The 19178-nt window shown below is 49.0% G+C and overlaps 1 protein-coding gene across 4 annotated transcripts in view; it reads right to left on the bottom strand.

The window, feature by feature from the left end:
- The window catches only part of TMCC2 (transmembrane and coiled-coil domain family 2), a 46148-nt gene extending 27197 nt beyond the window's left edge, over window positions 1-18951 (bottom strand). The window contains exons 1-3 of one of the 4 annotated variants that reach the window (XM_060178697.1): window positions 18186-18296; window positions 5173-5255; window positions 3736-4263 (exon numbers count right to left, since the gene is read on the bottom strand). In XM_060178697.1, coding sequence (XP_060034680.1) covers window positions 3736-4236 — 501 coding nt within the window. In that variant the 5' untranslated portion in view covers window positions 4237-4263; window positions 5173-5255; window positions 18186-18296. Of the gene's footprint in view, window positions 1-3735; window positions 4264-5172; window positions 5256-17137; window positions 17559-18185 lie in introns of those variants that run through there. The other 3 variants (XM_060178698.1, XM_007523136.3, XM_060178696.1) reach the window with 3 other exon arrangements.
- Window positions 18952-19178: the final 227 nt, after the last annotated feature.

Raw genomic sequence — 19178 nt, 5'->3', positions numbered from 1 at the left:
TATATCCTAAGGAACCCAACACACCCATCCAAAAAGATCTGTGTACACATATGTTCTTGGCAGCACAATTTGTAATAGCCAAAACCTGGAAACAACCCAGGTGTCCAACAATAGATGAGTGGCTGAGCATGTTGTGGCATATATACATAATGGAATACTACTCAGCTATTAAAAACAGTGACTTCCCCATTTTCAGGCCATCTTTCATGGGCCTTGAACAAATCATGTTAAGTGAAATAAGTCAGAAACAGAAGGATGAATATGGGATGATCTCACTCTCTGGCAGAAGTTGAAAAACAAGATCAGAAGAGAAAACACAAGTAGAACCTGAACTGGAATTGGCGCATTGCACCAAAGTAAAAGACTCTGGGGTGGGTGTGGGAGAGAATATAGGTGCAAAAAGGATGACAGAGGACCTAGTGGGGGTTGTACTGTTATATGGAAACCCGAGAAATGTTATGCATGTACAAACTATTGAATTTACTGTCAAATGTAAAACATTAATTCTCCAATAAAGAAATTTTAAAAAAATTTTAAAAAACCAAGGGCAACAAAAAGGAAGTAAATAAATAAATACTTTTTTAAAAAAAAAGCAAAGCCGTGGGATATATTCTCAATAGTGTAATACTCTGAAGTTAGAAAAAAAGAGTACAGTGTGTTCTTTAGGATTAAATGGATGGGACTGGCAGTGATTATGCTCAGTGAAGTAAGGAAGTGAAGACAACTACAGAGTGAATATAGAGAATTGAAACACAAGAACTTGAAAAAAGAAGATATATATATAAATATAAATATATATATATATATATAGTCAGCCCATATCTTTTAAAAATTTTTTATATTTACTTATTTTCCCTTTTGTTGCTTGTTGTTTTTAATTGTTGTTGTAGTTATTGTTGTTGTTACTGATGTCATTGTTGTTAGATAGGACAGAGAGAAATAGAGAGAGGAGGGGAAGACAGAGAGGGGAAGAGAAAGAAAGACACCTGCAGACCTGCTTCACTGCCTGTGAAGCAACTCCTTTGCAGGTGGGGAGCCAGGGGCTCCTTATGGTCCTTGCACTTTGCGCCACGTGTGCTTAACCCACTGCGCTTAACCCCACTCCCAGTCAGCACATATCTATGACCTTGGAAGAACATAGTGGCTACTGCTGGAGGGGGGTAGGGGCACAGTACTTTGGTGATATGGAATTTTCCCCCCTATTATGCTATAATCTTGTCAATCACTAATAAATCTCTAATAAAAATAAAGTTAAATAAATAAAACCTTCTAATGACCTTACTAGCAGAAATCAAAAATCAAAAGTTCTTTTCCTGGACCAGCAGACTCATCCATAAAAAAATCGACAAAGAGCACTGAGTTTGGGGGGCCACATGCCAGATCTCCAGCACCACGTGGGAGCACCTTAGACAGTACCCACTAGGGGCTCCAAGGGTGGTAGAATGGTCCATGTCTTTCTCCCCTCCCCCACCTCTTTCTTTCTCTTGCAAAACATAAAAAGAGGCAGTATTGTGTACACACAAGGCCCTGCGTTCCTTCCCCAGCACGGCACTAAAAAAAAAAAAAAAAAAACCCAGCCAGCCTTAACATAATCCCCACTGTCTCCCTCCTCCCCCAGAGGAGCAGCTTGTGCATCTTCCACTCAAGCCACTCCTGAATCCATCGGCTTCCAGTGATCCCATTCTTGCTACCACCTGTGTTTGTTTCTGAAGCAGGACCCACCTGCCACCCTGCTTAGTGGTCCCCCATCCTTGCTTTGGTGGCTTCTCTCTCCAGGTTTACCTACCATGCTGCTCTATCCCTTATGTTGGGTCTGAGCCCCCCTTTGAGGGGCTCATCCACACTCACACTGTCAAGTTCAGTGCTGACTCCAGAGCATCTGCTCAGCTCAAAGAGCTCTCCCTAAAAGCTCACCACAAGCCGGTCCTCTTGCTGGAGAGCTCCCAGAGTACCTGCAATCTGCTGGCCTAATGCCCAGCTCTTCACTCCCCCACCCCACCCAAGCACGCTCCTTCTCCATATTTTCTCAACTACAGAATGCCCCATTCAGCAGCTGCTAAACCAAAACAAAAAACAAAAAAACCTAGAACCTTCATCTTCCTTGGTCTCTGTATCCATGGTCTTCCTCACTAATATTAACTGCAACTTCCAAATGTCTTTTTTTTTTTTTTCCTCCTCCAGGGTTATTGCTGGGCTCGGTGCCTGCACCATGAATCCACCGCTCCTGGAGGCCATTTTTTTCCCCCTTTTGTTGCCCTTGTTGTAGCTTCATTGTGGTTATTATTATTGCCCTTGTTGACACAATTCGTTGTTGGATAGGACAGAGAGAAATGGAGAGAGGAGGGGAAGACAGAGAAAGGGAGAGAAAGACAGACACCTGCAGACCTGCTTCACCGCCTGTGAAGCGACTCCCCTGCAGGTGGGGAGCCGGGGGCTCGAACCGGGATCCTTACGCCAGTCCCTGCGCTTTGCGCCACATGCACTTAACCCACTGTGCCACCGCCCAACCCCCCCCAAATGTCTTTTTTTTAAGTGACTTTATTTGTCTAAATATTTATTGATTGACTGATGAGAAAGACAGGAGGAGAGAAAGAACCAGACATCACTCTGGTACATGAGCTGCCGGGAACTGAACTCAGGACCTCATGTTTAAAAGTCTAATGCTTTATCCACTGTGCCACCTCCCAGTGTTGATTCTGTCTCCTCCTTCCCATTCTCACTGCTGCCTGGACTCTAAGGATAGCTCACAAAACTGCTATTCACATTCATTCCTGCTCTCTCCCCAAACTACACAGAGGACCCAAAGGGGTAGTTTCTAGTCCAGCACTGGTTTCTGGTCTAGCACCCTTTGAGAACTTCATTTAAGCCTGTGATCTGGCCTCTGTTTGTCAGTCCCCAATCAGTGTTGAACACTGTCCAATACTAACCCCCACCCCATCGCTGGTCTGCAAACATACACACACACACACACACACACACACACACACACACACACACACACCAGTTCCAGTTCTTTTGTACACAATGCACCTACTCCACCACCAGAACCCCAGTCCTTCCCAGGATAAATTATACCACTTCAAGAGTCAGCTCAGTGGCTTCCTGTCTCCCTCAAAGTTCCCACAGCCACCTTCTGTCCATCTGCTGTCTGTCTATCTCTCCTGAGGACTGAGCTGTAAGGACAACACCAGTGGCTCACTCAGCCTTGCAGCACAGAGCAGGCACACAAGAGATCCTTGCTACAGACTGATTATAGGACCCTAGGAAAGGACCAAGCTAGGCCTTCTCCTCAACAACCAGCCCTCACCAGCACCTCCTCACCCTCTTTGCTTGGTTATAATGGAAGCTATGCCCAGATTCACTCCAAAAATTTTACATGCATGAGCTCATTTACCCCTAAAGCAATGTTACTCCTATGATTATACCCAGTTTCACCAAGGGAAACTGAGGCACAGAGAGGTTGAAAGGCTGATACTGACAGAGAGTGGTAGAATGTAATGCCCCTTGGATGGCACCCTTTGGGAAAACAAACTCAAATTATCAGGTTGAGCAAGATGTGGTTTTGAAATACAAAGGGAAGTGAAGCTTCTGGGGATCGTCTTTCACTTCTGGCTCAGACACTTGGCTCCTTCAACTGGGTAGCAAGCTCTGCTGATGCCAGGGTGTCCACTCTGAGTCACCTCTACACCATCAACACCACTACCACCCCCAGAATGGGCCCCCTGACCACCTCACCTTGTCTCCGAACCCCTCGCCCTCCTCCGCCAGCAGGTACACATTGCTACCGTCAGCCAGCAGCAAGGCGGTGTCAGTGGTGGAAGAGGAGCGGGGGCGGCACTGGTGCTGGTGCAGGATGGCGGCCAGGCTGCTGTCCTGTGGGCCCTTACGCAGCAGGTGGGGGCTACCACGCTGGGGCTCCAGGGAGCTGCTCTTGGTGCGCCGGCTGCCGCCCCCACCGCTCCCGCCGCTGCTGTGCAGGCTGGCGCCACGCTTGATGGAGGGCCGGGAGCGGATCTGCTGCAGCACACGGTTGAAGGCTGTGGGCCGGGCGGGCAGGTCGTGCAGGGATACAGCGTAGGACACGCGGTGCATCTCCGGCGAGCGCTCCTTCTCGTCTGGAGAGTCATGGTCGGACATGCCCTGAGGCTGCTGCAGCGAATCCTGAGACGGCTGGTGCTCCCGCTCCCGTGACCTGCGGCGGCTGTGGAACAGGTGCTTCAGGCCGTGGCCAAACATGGAGCCCTCCGAGAGCTGCTGGATTTTCTTTAGGGGGAGAGAAACAACACTGGTGAGTGGGAGGCCTGGGATACCTGGTGGGTTGGGTGCAGAGGAGAGCTGCCTGGGGCCTAATCTGTACACCTAGGAGGCTGCTGTCACTTCCCACCTCAGCAGGTGGCATCCCAAACTCCTTCATTCCTGAAGAAAAGTATTTGGCCCGGAGTGCAAGCCCCAGCATCTTGTGTGCCACAGTGATGCTGTGGTTCTCTCTTGGCAAGAAATAAATATGTTTTAAAAAGTTTTATTTCATTTGATTTTTTTTCTTCTTTTTTAGATGGAGACCACAGCACCACAGCTTCCTCCAATCCAAAGGAAGCAGGGCTCAAAGCTGGGTCACCCTTGTGGGGATCCAAGGGAGCTATTTTGTGAGCCTTTGATTAACTTTCTTTTTTTTTCTTTTTCTTATTTTTACATATTTATTTTATAGAGACAGAAAGAAGCTGAGATGGAGAGGGGGGAAAAAAAGACACCTGCAGCACTGCTTCCTGCTTATGAAACCTAACTCTGGCATATGCTATGCCAGGGATGGAACCTGGGACCACATGCATGAAAGTCCTGTTGGGAGTCGGGCGTTAGGCGTTATCATCACAGTGGGCTAAGTGCAGGTGATGCAAAGTACAAGGACCAAAGTAAGGATCCCAGTTTGAGCCCTCAGCTCCCCACCTGCAGGGGAGTCGCTTCACAAGCGGTGAAGCAGGTCTGCAGGTGTCTATCTTTCTCCCCCCCCCCCTCTTTGTCTTCCCCTCCTCTCTCCATTTCTCTGTCCCATCCAGCAATGACAACAGCAATAATAGCTACAATAAAAAAAACAAGGACAACAAAATGGAATTTTAAAAAAAGTCCTATGTTCTACCACTGAGAGACCTCTCCAGCCCTGCCCCCCTCTTTTCTTACCAATCAGATTGCATGGCCTTCATATAGTCTTGCATCAGCAGATACCCTTGCAGTTAGGAGTAGCCATGTGATACAGATTTGGCCTATAAAAAGCCAAGGAAGAGTTTTGAGAATACTTGCTTTTCTTAAAGGTATTGGTCTTTCTACTTCTCCCCATCTGAAGTATGGAGATGATACCTGGAGATGTAGCAGCTTTCTTGCATGATGACAAAGGCTTACACAGAGAGTGTGCAGCCCCAAGGGACAGGCTGGGAACTTGATGGCCCTCTGGAGCCACCAAAGCCTGTCATAAAGGGCTTGTCTGGGATTCCTGCTGCATGAAGTAAGTAAACTTATCTTTGGCCACAGAGCTCTAATGCAATTTGCTGTTACTGGCAGCTAATCTCATTCCTGATCTATTTGATAATAAAATCAGCTTTACTGGCGCTTCTGGGTGGATGAACACACCCACACACCAAGAGGATGGCCCACTCCAGGTCACCAGGGACAGAAACTCCTGCACTTGGGACCTTTTTGGGACATGCCTCTTTGTCTCCATCACTCATAACACCCTTTATCATAACGTGGTGAGTGAAAAACAAATAAGCCTATTTCTTTTTTGTTTACAACACAGGGTGTGCGAGATTTCACCATTCCCAAGTCACTCTTTAATTCAGGTAGAGAGCAAGGATGAGAGAACAAGGATGAGTGAAAAAGAGAAACCACAGCACCAGAACTGACCCCAGGGCTGTTGCTCTAAACTGGGCAGCACATATGTCAAGGCAGGCAGCCGACCATGGAAACTATTCTTTCAGTCAGCTGAGTGTCTAGTTTGTAGTAGCCAATAAAGTGACTATTTCTCTAGTACACACATCCAAATGAGTGCCTGTCCCTGCAGACTGGAAAACATCTGAGAGGCCCTGCAGCCCCAAGCTTCCCCCAGCCCCAACCTCGACCTCCCACTTAGCCCTACTTCTGAGAGTCTCCACCTGTTCCCCTAGACAGGACCATTCGCAGAGGGGAGGCTGGATGAAGTGTGGTGGAACTGCAGGCAGCCATGGCCTCTGCAGAGGCCTTGGCTGATCTGCTTAAGCAAAGGACAGCCAGAGGGCTGGGGCTTGGAGGAGCAAGTGAAAACCCACACTGTAACTCCCAGAAGGGAAATTCAGAACTGACCCCGCCAGGGTTCAGTGAGCTACCAGGAATTGCATGAGGCAGCCTCAGTTCCGAAGTTTCACATGCAGTGAAGCAGGTCTATAGATGTGTCTCTTTCTCTCTCTCCCTCTCTCCCTCACTCCCTTCTACCTCGGCTAGTATAAGCCAATACCCATAACCTTTATGGATCTGTGTTGGAATTTCCATTTTTCCATCATATCTGAGTCCTCTCACAGCCCTCAATGCAGGTCAGCCCCAGCATCCCCCATTTTCAGAGCAGGTAAGTCAGATCAGTACAACTCACCAAGATCTAGTACTTTATACTTTCTGAGGTGTTTTCTCTCACATCATTTTCCCAGGTGCCAACAAAGGCAATGGCAGCAACAGATCTATTTTTAGACAAGCAAATGAATGACTATTCAGTCTCAAGAGCTCAAATCCTGGCTGGCCCTTGGAGATGTGAAGTAGCATGGTGCTACATTTCCCCCATGAATGAGCAGCCCCTCTGGGCCATCCTAAGGCCACCATGAGCCCCACTTGAATCTGCCTGGGGTGGAAGCAAGACTTCCAGGGCAGAAGGATGGGGAAGCACATGCTGCCCCTGACTGGAGGCAGCCAGACTCTATGGCTTCAGGTGCAGGGATGGCCAGAACACTTCCTCCTCCTCCTCCTTCTCCTCAGGCCCAGGATACCAGACCTCCCTCCAGTCTTCATGAACAGGGCCAGCTGGCTCTGGCACTTGCCCAGCTGTTTCTGCCAAATGGTCACATTACAGACTGCAAACTGTCTTTCTAGCATGCTATTCTAGGTCTCTCTCTCCTCTCCCACCACTGCCAGCTAGCTTCTCCAACACCAAGGCCAGTCTTCTCTGACCACTAGAGTAAAAAGAAGTGGCCCTCCAAAGAACTTCAGCAGTGGCCCTGCAGTCCTGGGGCATGTCACCGCCCTCAGCCATCAGAACTGGTGTTGGGGACCACAGCTATCATGCTCCGCCCTCATGTCTTACACCCTAAGATCTGCAGTTAATTTATATCCGATATTACACAAATGCATTTTCCAAACTGCTTTCCAGTTTATGCTGTCATTGAGGCTGGTGCTTCACCTAACTTCAGGAAGTGGAAAATGGCAGGTAATGGTGTGTGTTCAGTTTGCAGCACAGTTAGCTGGCGCATCCAAGTCAGGTGATGCCCCATTTCTAGTCTAATTTACCTTCTCAGAATTACACATGGACTCCTAGGCTAAAGCAGATAAAGGGGAGCCAGGGAGTGGCATACCAGGTAGAGCTTCCAAAGCCCAAGTTCCCTACTTGTATGTCTGTGTATATATATATATATATGGAGTAGCTTCATGAGCAGTGCTGCAGGTCTCTCCCCAACCCATTTTTTAAAAATTATTTTATTATTATTATTATTATTTTCCTCCAGGGTTATTGCTGGGCTCAGTGCCTGCACCATGAATCCACCGCTCCTGGAGGCCATTTTTCCCCCTTTTGTTGCCCTTGTTGTTGTAGCCTCGATGTGGTTATTATTATTGCCATTGTTGATGTTGTTCGTTGTTGGATAGAACAGAGAGAAATGGAGAGAGGAGGGGAAGACAGAGGGGGGAGAGAAAGATAGACACCTGCAGACCTGCTTCACCGCCTGTGGGGAGCTGGAGGCTTGTGGGGAGCTGGGGGCTTGAACCGGGATCCTTACTGGCCCGGTCCTTGCGCTTTGCGCCACATGCGCTTAACCCACTGCGCCACCGCCCGACCCCTCTCCCCAACCCATTTTGCTTTGACTATCAGAAAAGAAAGAAAGAGAAACAAAAAAAAAAAAGGCCATCATGAACAGTGGAGTCACTGTGCATGAACTGAGTTCCAGCAATAACTGTGGTGGCAAAAATAAAATAAAATAAAATAAAATAAAATAAAATAAAATAAAATAAAATAAAATGGGCAAGCCAGGACATTATTAAAGATAGGGGTTTAGGTCCCCACATTGCCGTAGTGGGTCTGTCCAGAGCACTGTTCAGCTCTGGCTTACTGAACCCAGGACCTCAGAGCCTCAGGCATGAAAGTCATATCTATCTATCTATCTATCTATCTATCTATCTATCTATATGTTTTCCATTTTGTTGCCCTTGTGTTTTTAATTGTTGTTGTAATTATTGTTGTTATTCATGTTGTCGGTGTTAGGACAGAGAGAAATGGAGAGAGGAGGGGAAGACAGAGAGGGGGAGAGAAAGATAGACACCAGCGACCTGCTTCACCGCCTGTGAAGCGACTCCCCTGCAGGTGGGAAGCCAGGAGCTCGAACTGGGATCGTTACTTTGGTCCTTGCACTTCACACCACTTGTGCTTAACCCACTGCACAACCACCCGACTCCCATGAAAGTCTTTTTGCAGAATCATTACACTGCCTCCTCAGCCCTTGGGCAAGACCTTGAACTACTTCCCACTTCCCAGAGAAGGAAAGCCCCAGGGACAGAGACCAGGGGACCACAGGACCTTTGCTCCAGCAACACCAATGAATCCATGGTAGGCACAAGGTAGAAGAATTAAAAAGTCAAACAGTAATGGGGGGGTGGAGGAGATTTGCTCAAATAAGGGGCTTTTCTTCACTTCCGAGGTGAAAAGCAAGAAAGAGAGTGTCACAGAGGTGGGGTGTTTCTGAATGTGGGAGTCAACGAGGAGACGGTTAAGGAGCTTTGAAAGGAGGAGACAGTTAAGGAGCTTTGACATTACACAGTAATTGTCAAAAAAAAAAAAAATCAGCACTCACACAAAAGCAGCCCCTAAGTTTTGGAAATGAGGAAAACCATGGTGACTAGCTTGAGGGAACTTAGCCACCAACGCAGCAGAAAGCACCACCTGCTCTGACTAACAGGTTCCAGCTACTAAATGTCATTTGCTTTTCCACACTGACTTTTGCTTTCCCCCGGCTGCCAGAAACCATTGTAGTGGCTAAGCAGAGCCGGGTCTTAGGGAGAACTGAGATGTTTCAGAGTCAGAGGTAGGACACAAACAGAGCTCACGGGAAACATGAGAACTAGGAAGAACTATTCACAATGAGAGTAGGACCCAACATCCTAATCCCGAGATCTGAAGTCAATTGTTGCCAGAATGCAGCCCATAGGGAGAGCTTCCCGGGATGGTATTCAGTTGGGGGGGGGGGGGCAGGGAGTAAGTAAAGTGAATTTACAGTGTAATGCAACCATCTCCTCTGGGTGCCATCACCCCCTCAGGAAGAAAGGGTGGATGAGCTGGCTTCTGAAAGCTTTTCCTGAGAAGGTTGTGGTTTCTCAACAGTGAGGCTTCATCTGTTTCCCGCTGGGTGTGGATCCCCAAAGGGGAAGTAGGCCACCAAGTCTGCAGACACAGTTGCAGAAGGTCAAGAGAAGATGAGGTGGGGTGTGGCATCATTGGCACCACCCAGCTAAAAATAGTCCTGAGTGGCTCCTAATTCCTGCTGGGTCCCTGTGTTCTTAACAACTCCCAGAAAAGCTGAAAGCATCTTACAGTCACACTAAGCGGTGGCTGATCACCTCACCTGGAAGCTGACAGCAACCCCCTTCCTTCCACCTGGGTTTGAAGCTCCCTCTGTCAAAAGGTTCAGTTGTGTGGGTTCGGGGGGGGGGGGACTGGGTCACCATGAGCCTTAGCAAATACTGGCAGGCAAAACAGCAGAGTAGTTTACACAACACATTTTCAAGCTTAAGGCATATGAAGGACCAAGTTCAATTTCAGGAATTACCTTAAACCAGAGCTGAGAAATGCATCGATTTAAAAATAACAATAATAACAAAAATAACTATAGGGAGCCAAGAGGTGGCTCCTGTGGTGAAGCACGTGTTACCACTCACAAAGGCCTGGGTTAGAGCCCAGGCAACCACATGAGAGCACCTGCAGTGGTGAAGCTTCAAGAGTGACGGAGTGGTGCTGTGGTGTCTTAGCAATCCTAGGTTGCCAACATCTCTCTATTTATAGGGTCTCTATGAGAATCAGGCAGCATTTGTAAACTAATCACCCTCAAAACCCAGAGTCCTGCTCTCAGGATCTGAAGTGAATTGCAGAAGTCTCCTATTGCCCTGGAGAAACTTTCAGAGCAGGGCCAGGCAGTGGTTCATGGAGTAGAGTGCACATGTTTCCAGGTTGAGGGAAGCTTCATAAGCTGTGGGACAGTGCTGCGGGTGTCTCTTTCTCTCCCTCTCTATTCCTCTCTGCCTCTATCAGAAAAGAAGGAAACAAAGAAATGGTTACCAGGAATGGTGGAGTCATTGTGCAAAGAGACCTAGCAATAACCTTGGTGGAAAACAAAACAAACAAACAAACAAAAACCCAACAGCAGCAGTTTTGGGGGCCGAGGGGTGGGGGGAGCCTTGAGTGAGGAGGACCCATCACCCCAGGTTTGGCACTGGCAACCACAACGATGAAAAAGGGTGAGCAGCTGTGGCTGGGGCCCCTATTAGAAATGCAATGATGAAAGATTTTTGGAATCTTTTTTTTTGCTTCCCTGGTATCACAGCTGCCAAAAAAAAAAAAAAAAAAAATCAGATCTCAATTTTCCTTTCACCCCTCACCCTCCCACCCCCATTCTTTTATTGTTTAGAGAATTCTGCCTGGTGCCAAGGCAAGTCAGGCAAGGGAGACCACTGTGCTCTTCAGACAGAACAAATTCAGCATCTACCAGTAAAGGAGATATTTATTAAAGTTGCCTGTGTGCTGTGCCCTCTCTCTACCTCGTCCCCTCTGCTCACCCCTCACCACCTCTCCCTCTGGAAAGCCTTCCTTGACTGTAACTGTCAACAGCATGCACCGACCCCTGCCCCCCTACCCTCTCTGTACCCCCAAGAGCTCCTTATCAGCATACTCCCTGCAATTAATCATGTTCTTCTACATGACATGGCTTCAAACTGCTATCCGACTCCTCACCTGCTATGGGCAGGAGCCTCTATCTCTGTGGCTCTGATGTCACCCAGTGGAAACCTCGACACAAACATGGTGACTGTGCTGTAACTGTTTATTTTCCGAGCGGAAATAGTTCATGTCTACAAACCCATCTCCAAATTGTGTTCTAATGCCAGGACAACTCCCTTTCCCAAAGACTTAATCTTTCAGGAAGAGCTGAAGCATTCAGAAAGCGTTTTCCTGTGTCTACCCCAGATCCCTCCCGCCGCAGTTTAAACCCTGGTCTGTCTCTCAGCTCAGCCACTGCCAGAACTGAGCTGGCTCAGGAGGTGAGGAACACAGCCCCAGAAACCTGTGTGTGGGCTGAAGTCCTCACAGGCAGCTCTCTTGCCCAGAGTGAACACCACTCACTTAGCTCGGCTGCAATAAGGAAGCCTTTAGTCAAATACTGGCAGGCAAAACAGCAGAGTAGTTTACACAACACATTTTCATGCTTAAGGCATCTGAAGGACCAAGTTCAATTTCAGGCATTACCTTAAACCACAACTGAGAAATGCATTGATTAAAAAATAATAATAATAACAAAAATAACTATAGGGAGCAAAGAGGTGGCTCCTATGGTGAAGCACATGTGTTGCCACTCTCAAGGGCCTGGGTTAGAGCCCAGGCAACCACATGAGAGCACCTGCAGTGGTGAAGCTTCAAGAGTGACGGAGTGGTGCTGTGGTGTCTCCTGTCCTGTCTCTCTCTCTCTCTCTCTCTCTACTTCTGTCTCTCACCTCTATCAAAAGAAAAGAGAGGAGGGCTGGGGAGATAACATAATGACTCTGCAAAAGACTTTCATGCCTGAGGCCCCAGAGGCCCCAGGTTCAATCCCCCACACCACCATAAACCAGAACTGAGCAGTGCTCTGATAGAGAGAAAGGAAGGAAGAAGGGAGGGAAGGAAGGAGGGAGGGAGGGAGGGGGGAAAGAGAAAAGAAAAAGGAAAAGCAGAGGGGATGAATGGCCACCAAAGTGATAGAGTCAGGCAGGCTCCAAGCCCCCCGATAACCCTGCTGGCAAAAGAAAAAAAGAAAGAGAAGAAAAGAAAGCCAAATCTTGTCTATCTAACAGTTACAAATACCAGCTAGTCCCTCCCAGACTTTGTTCTTGCTTCCTCACACGAAGAAAAATTACAATGTTTAGCCAATAAAGGTGGTGCCTGTGCAGTTGTGGCTTCAGTCTCAAGCTACACTATTCTGGCCCATAAGCACAGATTTCAAAGGCAGAAGCCACTTCTCAGAGGGGAGGTGAAAGCAGTGTTTTCAGTCTGCTTCCACAGCCTGACTTTATTTCCACTCCAAATTCCAGCCCAAGGGGATGTTCCAATTCCCAGTTGGGGAAAAGTCTTGATAATGGCACTGAGACACAATGAGATACACAAAAAGAAACCAGGCCTACAAGAGAGTTCCCACTAGCTTAGACTGCTGGGAATTCATCTGAAACCCACTATGCGGCAGGGAACAGAGCTACACTCACCACATGCTTTCCCATCGACTACCAACTTCTCCCCAGCCCACATACAGGATGGATCTGAATATTACTGAAGGGGACTCAAACCAGCTGCTCTCTTCAAATGAGCTGCAGGTGAGACAGAGGCCACCTCGTTATGTCACACCACCCTTCACCCCTCCTTGGACAGGACTGGCAGAACACAAACACTTTCCAGAGCAACAGTACACTGGTCCTCTTACCGTTCTCTCTGTAGTTGGTAACTGATGTTCCAGCTTTTCAGTAAAATCTTGTTATAAAGTCTTGCTCTAAGTCCACCTCCTCCAGGACTCCTTTCCAATTGACATCCTAAGTTTTTGATCCCATGCTATGATGGTCAAAGCACCCTTTCTGTGTCCTTCAATGGGTGAATATATATTTAATGAGAGAGAGAGGAGAAAGACCAGAGCACTGTTCAGCTCTGCTTTATGGTGGTGCTGGGGATTGAACGTGGGACTTCATAGTCTCAAGCATGAAAGTCTTTTGCAGGGTGGAGGGTAGATAGCATAATGGTTATGCAAACAGACTCTCATGCCTGAGGCTCCAGAGTCCCAGGTTCAATCCCCCACACCACCATAAACCAGAACTGAACAGTGCTCTGGTTAAAAAAATAAACAAATAATAATAATAATAAAAAGAAAGCCTTTTGCAGAACCATTTTGCTATCTCCCCCCAGCCCTGATGGATGAATTTCTTATAAACCCATCATCCAGTGTGACTAGGGGCTCACCTGGTAGCCAAGGTAAACTCATGTCCTATTCCTGTCTCAGGTCCACCTCACTTCTACCACCTGATGAAACAGACCCTAGCTCATACCTGAGCTACCAGGAATCTAGCTTCCAGCCTGAACCTGTCACTTCTGAAGCAGAAGCAGGAGCGCTGTAGCAAGGCTGAGGCAGCCATACTCTCCCGGCAGAATTCCCTCACACACCCCACAGTCCCCTGGTACATACACCTTCATCTCACCCACACCCAAGTAGCCTGTCTTCTTCTCCAGTGAAAAAGTGGAGAAACTGAGACCCATATACTTTATCAAAACCCTGGGCAAAAAAGCCAACAGAAAAAGAGAAAACACAAGTAGGGCTTCCTTGGGAACAGCAACTCTCTTGGCTTACGTGGTGGGGAGACGGGGGGGTGTCTGTCTTGCCACTGTCTTCAGATACTTTAAGACAGGCACCATCTTCACAGTGTGAAACTGCCTTTGCCAGTGTCTGTGCTGAGTTGACACTCCGGTGTTCTCTCTCCCTCTCACTAACAAATCAATCTTTGGGAAATAAGCAAAAGCAAAACAGCCCTTCCCATGGGAAGTGTCCATGGTGCTCCTTCCTGTGGGCTCTTATAGGAGAGATGGAGGGAACAAACCATCCATGGGAGGCTGAAGCTGAAAGGAAGCCAGGAAGGAGCCAGGTCATACAGGACTGTCACTCGGCTATGTGACGTCTGCTGGCTTTACTGAAGCTTCCCTCTGAGCAGGCAGGACACCCAGGCCTGAACAGAACATGAACCAGAACCCAAAGGATTTGATGACACTTTGAACCAGGATGAGAACAGTGAAATTAGATGTTCCCCCTTTTTATTTACCGTAATACTGTTAATAAGTCCTTATGAAATCATTCATGAGGGCAGTTGTTGTGAACACATAGAAAACCTCTGGGGGGAACCTCTAGCAGGCACCCCTAGCCCCTTCCTTTCAGAGATGCCAATTCCTCCCACAGCATGAGGGCTGGGGAGAGAGGAGGTTGGCAATGTCCTCCTCGTGTCTCTTTGAGGAAACTAATTCTTCTAGTGGGGCTTCTAGGACACATCAGAACAGAACCAGCTGTCTCTAAAGCTCAGCCACTCATCCCAGCCCTCAGCAGTATCTACCACATGCTGCATTTTAACAGGAATGTGCACTTCCGAGTCCCTTCCTGCAGCTTCCCCTGAGCTCCTCCCCACTGGCATTGAGTCCTCCTGCTGGAATGTGAGACAGCCAAAACTCAGTGACCAGCACCCCCAGCCTCCTCTCTCCCCCGGGGCCTATTACCCCTTAAGCAGGGAATCTGGAGGCAGTACCAGACTGGTGAATGAAGACAAAGGGATCAAGATGAATTCAAGTGGTTACACAAGAATTCAAGCCACAGTGGCTGTAGATGTGACTGTCAATCACTGGACTCCTGTGTCAGGGGTATCTGCTGGCACCCCCCACCCAAAAGTCACATTAGTGACCTCGGAAGGGGGCACAGTGGATAAAGGGTTGGACTCTCAAGTATGAGGTCTTGGTTTGATCCCTGACATAGCATGTACCAAATGATGTTCTCTTTCTTTTTTTTCCCTCTCATTCATAAATAAATTTTTTTTTAAGGGTCACAACAAAAATGGGTCATATAAGAAATCCCCCTTGTAGTCCATGCTTGAATCTCTCTGGGGCACTGTCCACTTTCAGGTTATTTTTCCGTTAATTTTTTCTTTTAGCATTTATGTTTATTTCATATGAGCTAAAGAATCTCACCTAACAGACAAAGATGCCAGACCACCTCTGGTCATCACATGCAACAGCACCCAGGATTGAATTAGGAGCCTTGGGCACGCAAACCCCAAGCTCTGCCAGTCCATACATTATGGGATGGTTTTATAAGTGCTCAAGCAAGCCTGTCACTTAACTTTTCCTTCTTTTCACTGGCCATCCCCACCACATAAATACAAATCACAAGAGCAGACATTTGGAGAGTTTGAGGCTCTGCACTAAAAAGCCATGGAGAGAAAAAACACAGGTCTATAAAGCCCTGGGCTGTTCACAAGTTCAGGCATCCCATCACTTTGCTGAAGACTACAACCCTCCCTGACACTCCCTCCCATTCCCTAGGAAGTTACTACAGACAGACAGCACCTCTTTTTAAATCTTATGATTTCCTTCAATGCACTTAAATCTATCACAATGCCTGGAGCTGTCACAAGAAAATATAAGTGAGACTGAGGGACCAAATGCTCCTATTCTCTCGAGTTCAGAAGGTGAGCAAATCCAACCCAGAACTGCTGGCCATCCTAGACCAAACACAGGTATTGATAAGGGATGTTCAAAATTAAACTTTTTCTTCCTTTCTGGCCCCATCATCAAATCTAAAACAACTCCACCATCTCTTGCTGAGTTCAAGAGCCAGTGATGGAATCTTTCCATCACTGGAAAACCAGGCCAGCATTGGAAAACCACTCTTTTAGTACTGGAAAGTAAGTCCCCCAAATAAATAAATAAAAGCTCAGAAAAGTCCCCTGTTCCTGTAAACATGTTGTGATGAAACAGACAGAGATAAACAGGAACAGGCCCTGTTCCCCTCCCCATACTCCTACTGAGCAGGCAGAAGCTCTATTTACTCCTCCTGGCTGCTAATCTGGGTCCACATGGCTAGATCAACCTCGGTGGTTGGTCTGGGGTGGGAGTTGAGCACTTTATCACACCTGATCTCAATTCTGGTCCTGGGATGTTTGACATTTAATAGCATGCATAGAGTTCTTGCAGTACCTGACCAGCCAGAATGAGGTTATCACTAAACAGAGAAAGAGAGAAAGGGGGTGGGGGGAGAGGTGGTACACCTGGTTGAGCACACAAGTTACAATCCACAAAGACCCAGGTTCAAGCCCCTGGTCCCCACCTGCAAGGGGAAAGCTTTACAAGTGGTGAAACAATGCTGCAGGTGTCTCTTTGTCTTCCTCTCAATCTCCCCCTTGTTCTCAATTTCTGGCTGTCTCTATCCAATTAATAAATAAAGATTTAAAAAAATTAGAAGCGATGATCCAGGATGGAGAGAAGTGAGTTTCTGAAGGCAGCTTTATCTACAGAGACAAAGACACTGCAGTCCCCCACACCACCAGCAGCCCACCTTCCCCTGCAAAAGCAACCTGGGGTAGTGGATGGAGCCGGCAAGAACCCACAGCTGGCCCAGGTTGCACAGCAGGCCAGTTCCCAAGGCTGCTTCTCTCAGACCCAGACTGTGTCAAGGAATCAGAGTTTGCTGGCCAGACTCATCCAGGTCTACCCGAAAGGTTTGCCCCCCTCCCTGCATCAGCAATAAAGGCACCTTTCATTTAAAGGAGGAATCCCATCTTTTTGTTGTTGTTGTTCCCATCTCTTTTAAATAAGGGTAAGGCTCATTTGAAAGAGAAACCCCACCAGTAGAACACACCAGGTGGGCTCTCAGATGACAGCTGGTGCAGCTCCAAGAACTCCTTGGGCTAAAAGTGACAGCTGCCTGCAAAAGCCATTCCGATGGAGATCATCTTTAGATGTTAAGAAGAGCAGAACCTCTGCACCCGGCGGCAAGAGGTCAAGTTTAAATGGCTACAATTTTTCAAGTACATGCACCGAGCTAGCTGTTCCTCTGCTCGCCTCTCCTGGAGGAGTACAGACAAGAACACAGACAGGCAGCACACTCACCTGTACTGTATTCCTGCCTCTGAGCCTTTCAGGCCAAATGAGGAATGTTATTGGCTCATTCCTGTGAGCTCCTTAGCTGCTGCTGCCATAGGATACAGGCTTTCACTCCCCTAGCCCAGACCTTGCACATCCTTGGGAAACTGCTCCCCAAAGCATGGGTTTCCAAGGGATTTAAGTTTCTTCCTTGGTGTGACATCTCAGCTCAGCTCGGCAGTGCTCAAGAAGTCTGAGCTTGCAGCCCCTGCAGCAACTCCAGCAAAGGAGTTTTTTTCTTTGTTTGTTTGTTTTTTATCCTGGCTGCTGTCTAAATGAGTATACAGCTATATTCGGTAGGGCTCAACAACTGTCTTGCTGCCTGGGGCTGGAAAATAAACGGCTCCAGACTACATGTGCTCAGCCCCTTCAGATCTTGCTTCTAGCTGCTGGCTGGCTCAGCGTGTGTGCAACTTGAACTGCGTGGCTCCCAACCACCCCAGGAGCTGCTTGGCCACCAGTCAATTCTCCACCCTGGGGGTTGGTTCTGGAGGCAGGCAGCGATCTCCAAGCACTAGCTTAACCTCTGGCTCCACCTAATGGCAAGAATCCTCACTCCCCTTTCACAGATGGGCAAACTGAGCTTCCAGGAACATCCCAAAAGGGAGACAACAAATCCAGTCAAAGAAACTAACGGCCCTTTGCCTGCTCGCCCCCTGCTCGAACACCGTAATTTTCCTTTCTCTACCATCTTACGGAGGAAAGCGTTGTCAAGTCCTCAGCATCTAGGATGTCTCTCAACCTTTTGTCTGAGAATAGCACTTCACACACATTATCCCAACCGTCTCCGAGGGTGAGTCACTAGAACCTGCTGCTGAATAAAGCACAGAATGGAGCTGGAAGACGAAGGCACAAATGGTACCTATGGTCTAGCCCAGGATTGTGGCGGCACATCCTCATCCTCTCTGACCTCTGCCTGGCTTGCTCGGCATTTCCATCCTAGGAAGGCACTTCTACGCGGGGCGGGGGCAGCTAGGTCGCGGGCAGGATTTGGCAGGGAAGGGTCTGTGCTCACCTTTAAATCAGGAGGCTTGCTTCGGGGCCCTGGATTGGGCGCCGGGGCAGCGCCCGTGTCACAAGTTGGTGCCCCCGCAGAGTTCGTACCGGGCCGGAGGTCCACGCCCAGCATGTGGCAGGCGGCATCTTCTGGCCCCGCTCCTTCCTCCTCGCCCTGCTGCTGCTGCAGCTCGTCCGACCGACACCTCTTCATGGTGTATGCGGGTCAGCAAGGGGAAACTGTCCTTCCAGCGCGCCGTCTGGGGGGTGACCGCACCCCCTCTCACACTCAGAAACGAGGCCCGGGACTAAATGATTAACGAGGAGGGGAAAACTGCGGGTCGCAAATGCTTGAATAAAAAAATAAATCTTTTTCACGGTGGGCCAGGGGTGGGCGATGAGGGGAGCCTTGGTTACAGCTTGCAAGAGTTCATGACGACCTGGGGAGCGCAGGCAGGTCGCGGTCAAGCCTGGGCAGCAGGAGTCCTTGGGCGGTCATTGGAGCGGAAGGAGGAAGCCAGCCCCCGGCCCCCAAACTTTCTGGTTCAGGGCAGGGGCAGGGCAGGTGGGAGCTTGGCGGTGTGGCGCATCCCTCCCCTCTGGCCCGGCTGCTGGGCGCGGCCGGGCACGGGGCAGTCGGCTGGGCCGGTCCTCGTCGGCCGCCCCGGCCGCCAGCTGCGGCCACAGGCCCTGCCGCCTGCCCGTCTGACCCCTCATGGGCCAGCCGTGGAACCCGCAGAGCGCCCGGCCCCGCTTCCCCCTCCCCACCGCCTGCTGCAAACCCGCCACCTAGCCGCCTGCTGCAAAGCCGCCACCTTGGCCCGGGCCAACGGCGCGCGCGCAACCTACCCCTCCCCTCACCCCCGCCCGCGAGGAGAAGGCGAGGACAGGGGGCGTGGTCACGGCGAAAGGCCAATAGGAGGCCGGAAGGCCGAGGGGGCGTCGCGCAGTCTGGTTTTTAGGGTTGGTTGCACTGCGCGGGTCCGCAGAAGAGGGTTGGCCGGCTGCGCTT

Source organism: Erinaceus europaeus, chromosome 19, assembly GCF_950295315.1.
Source record: "Erinaceus europaeus chromosome 19, mEriEur2.1, whole genome shotgun sequence".
NCBI classification, from domain to species: domain Eukaryota; kingdom Metazoa; phylum Chordata; class Mammalia; order Eulipotyphla; family Erinaceidae; genus Erinaceus; species Erinaceus europaeus.
This window is presented reverse-complemented; position numbering and strand designations above follow the sequence as displayed.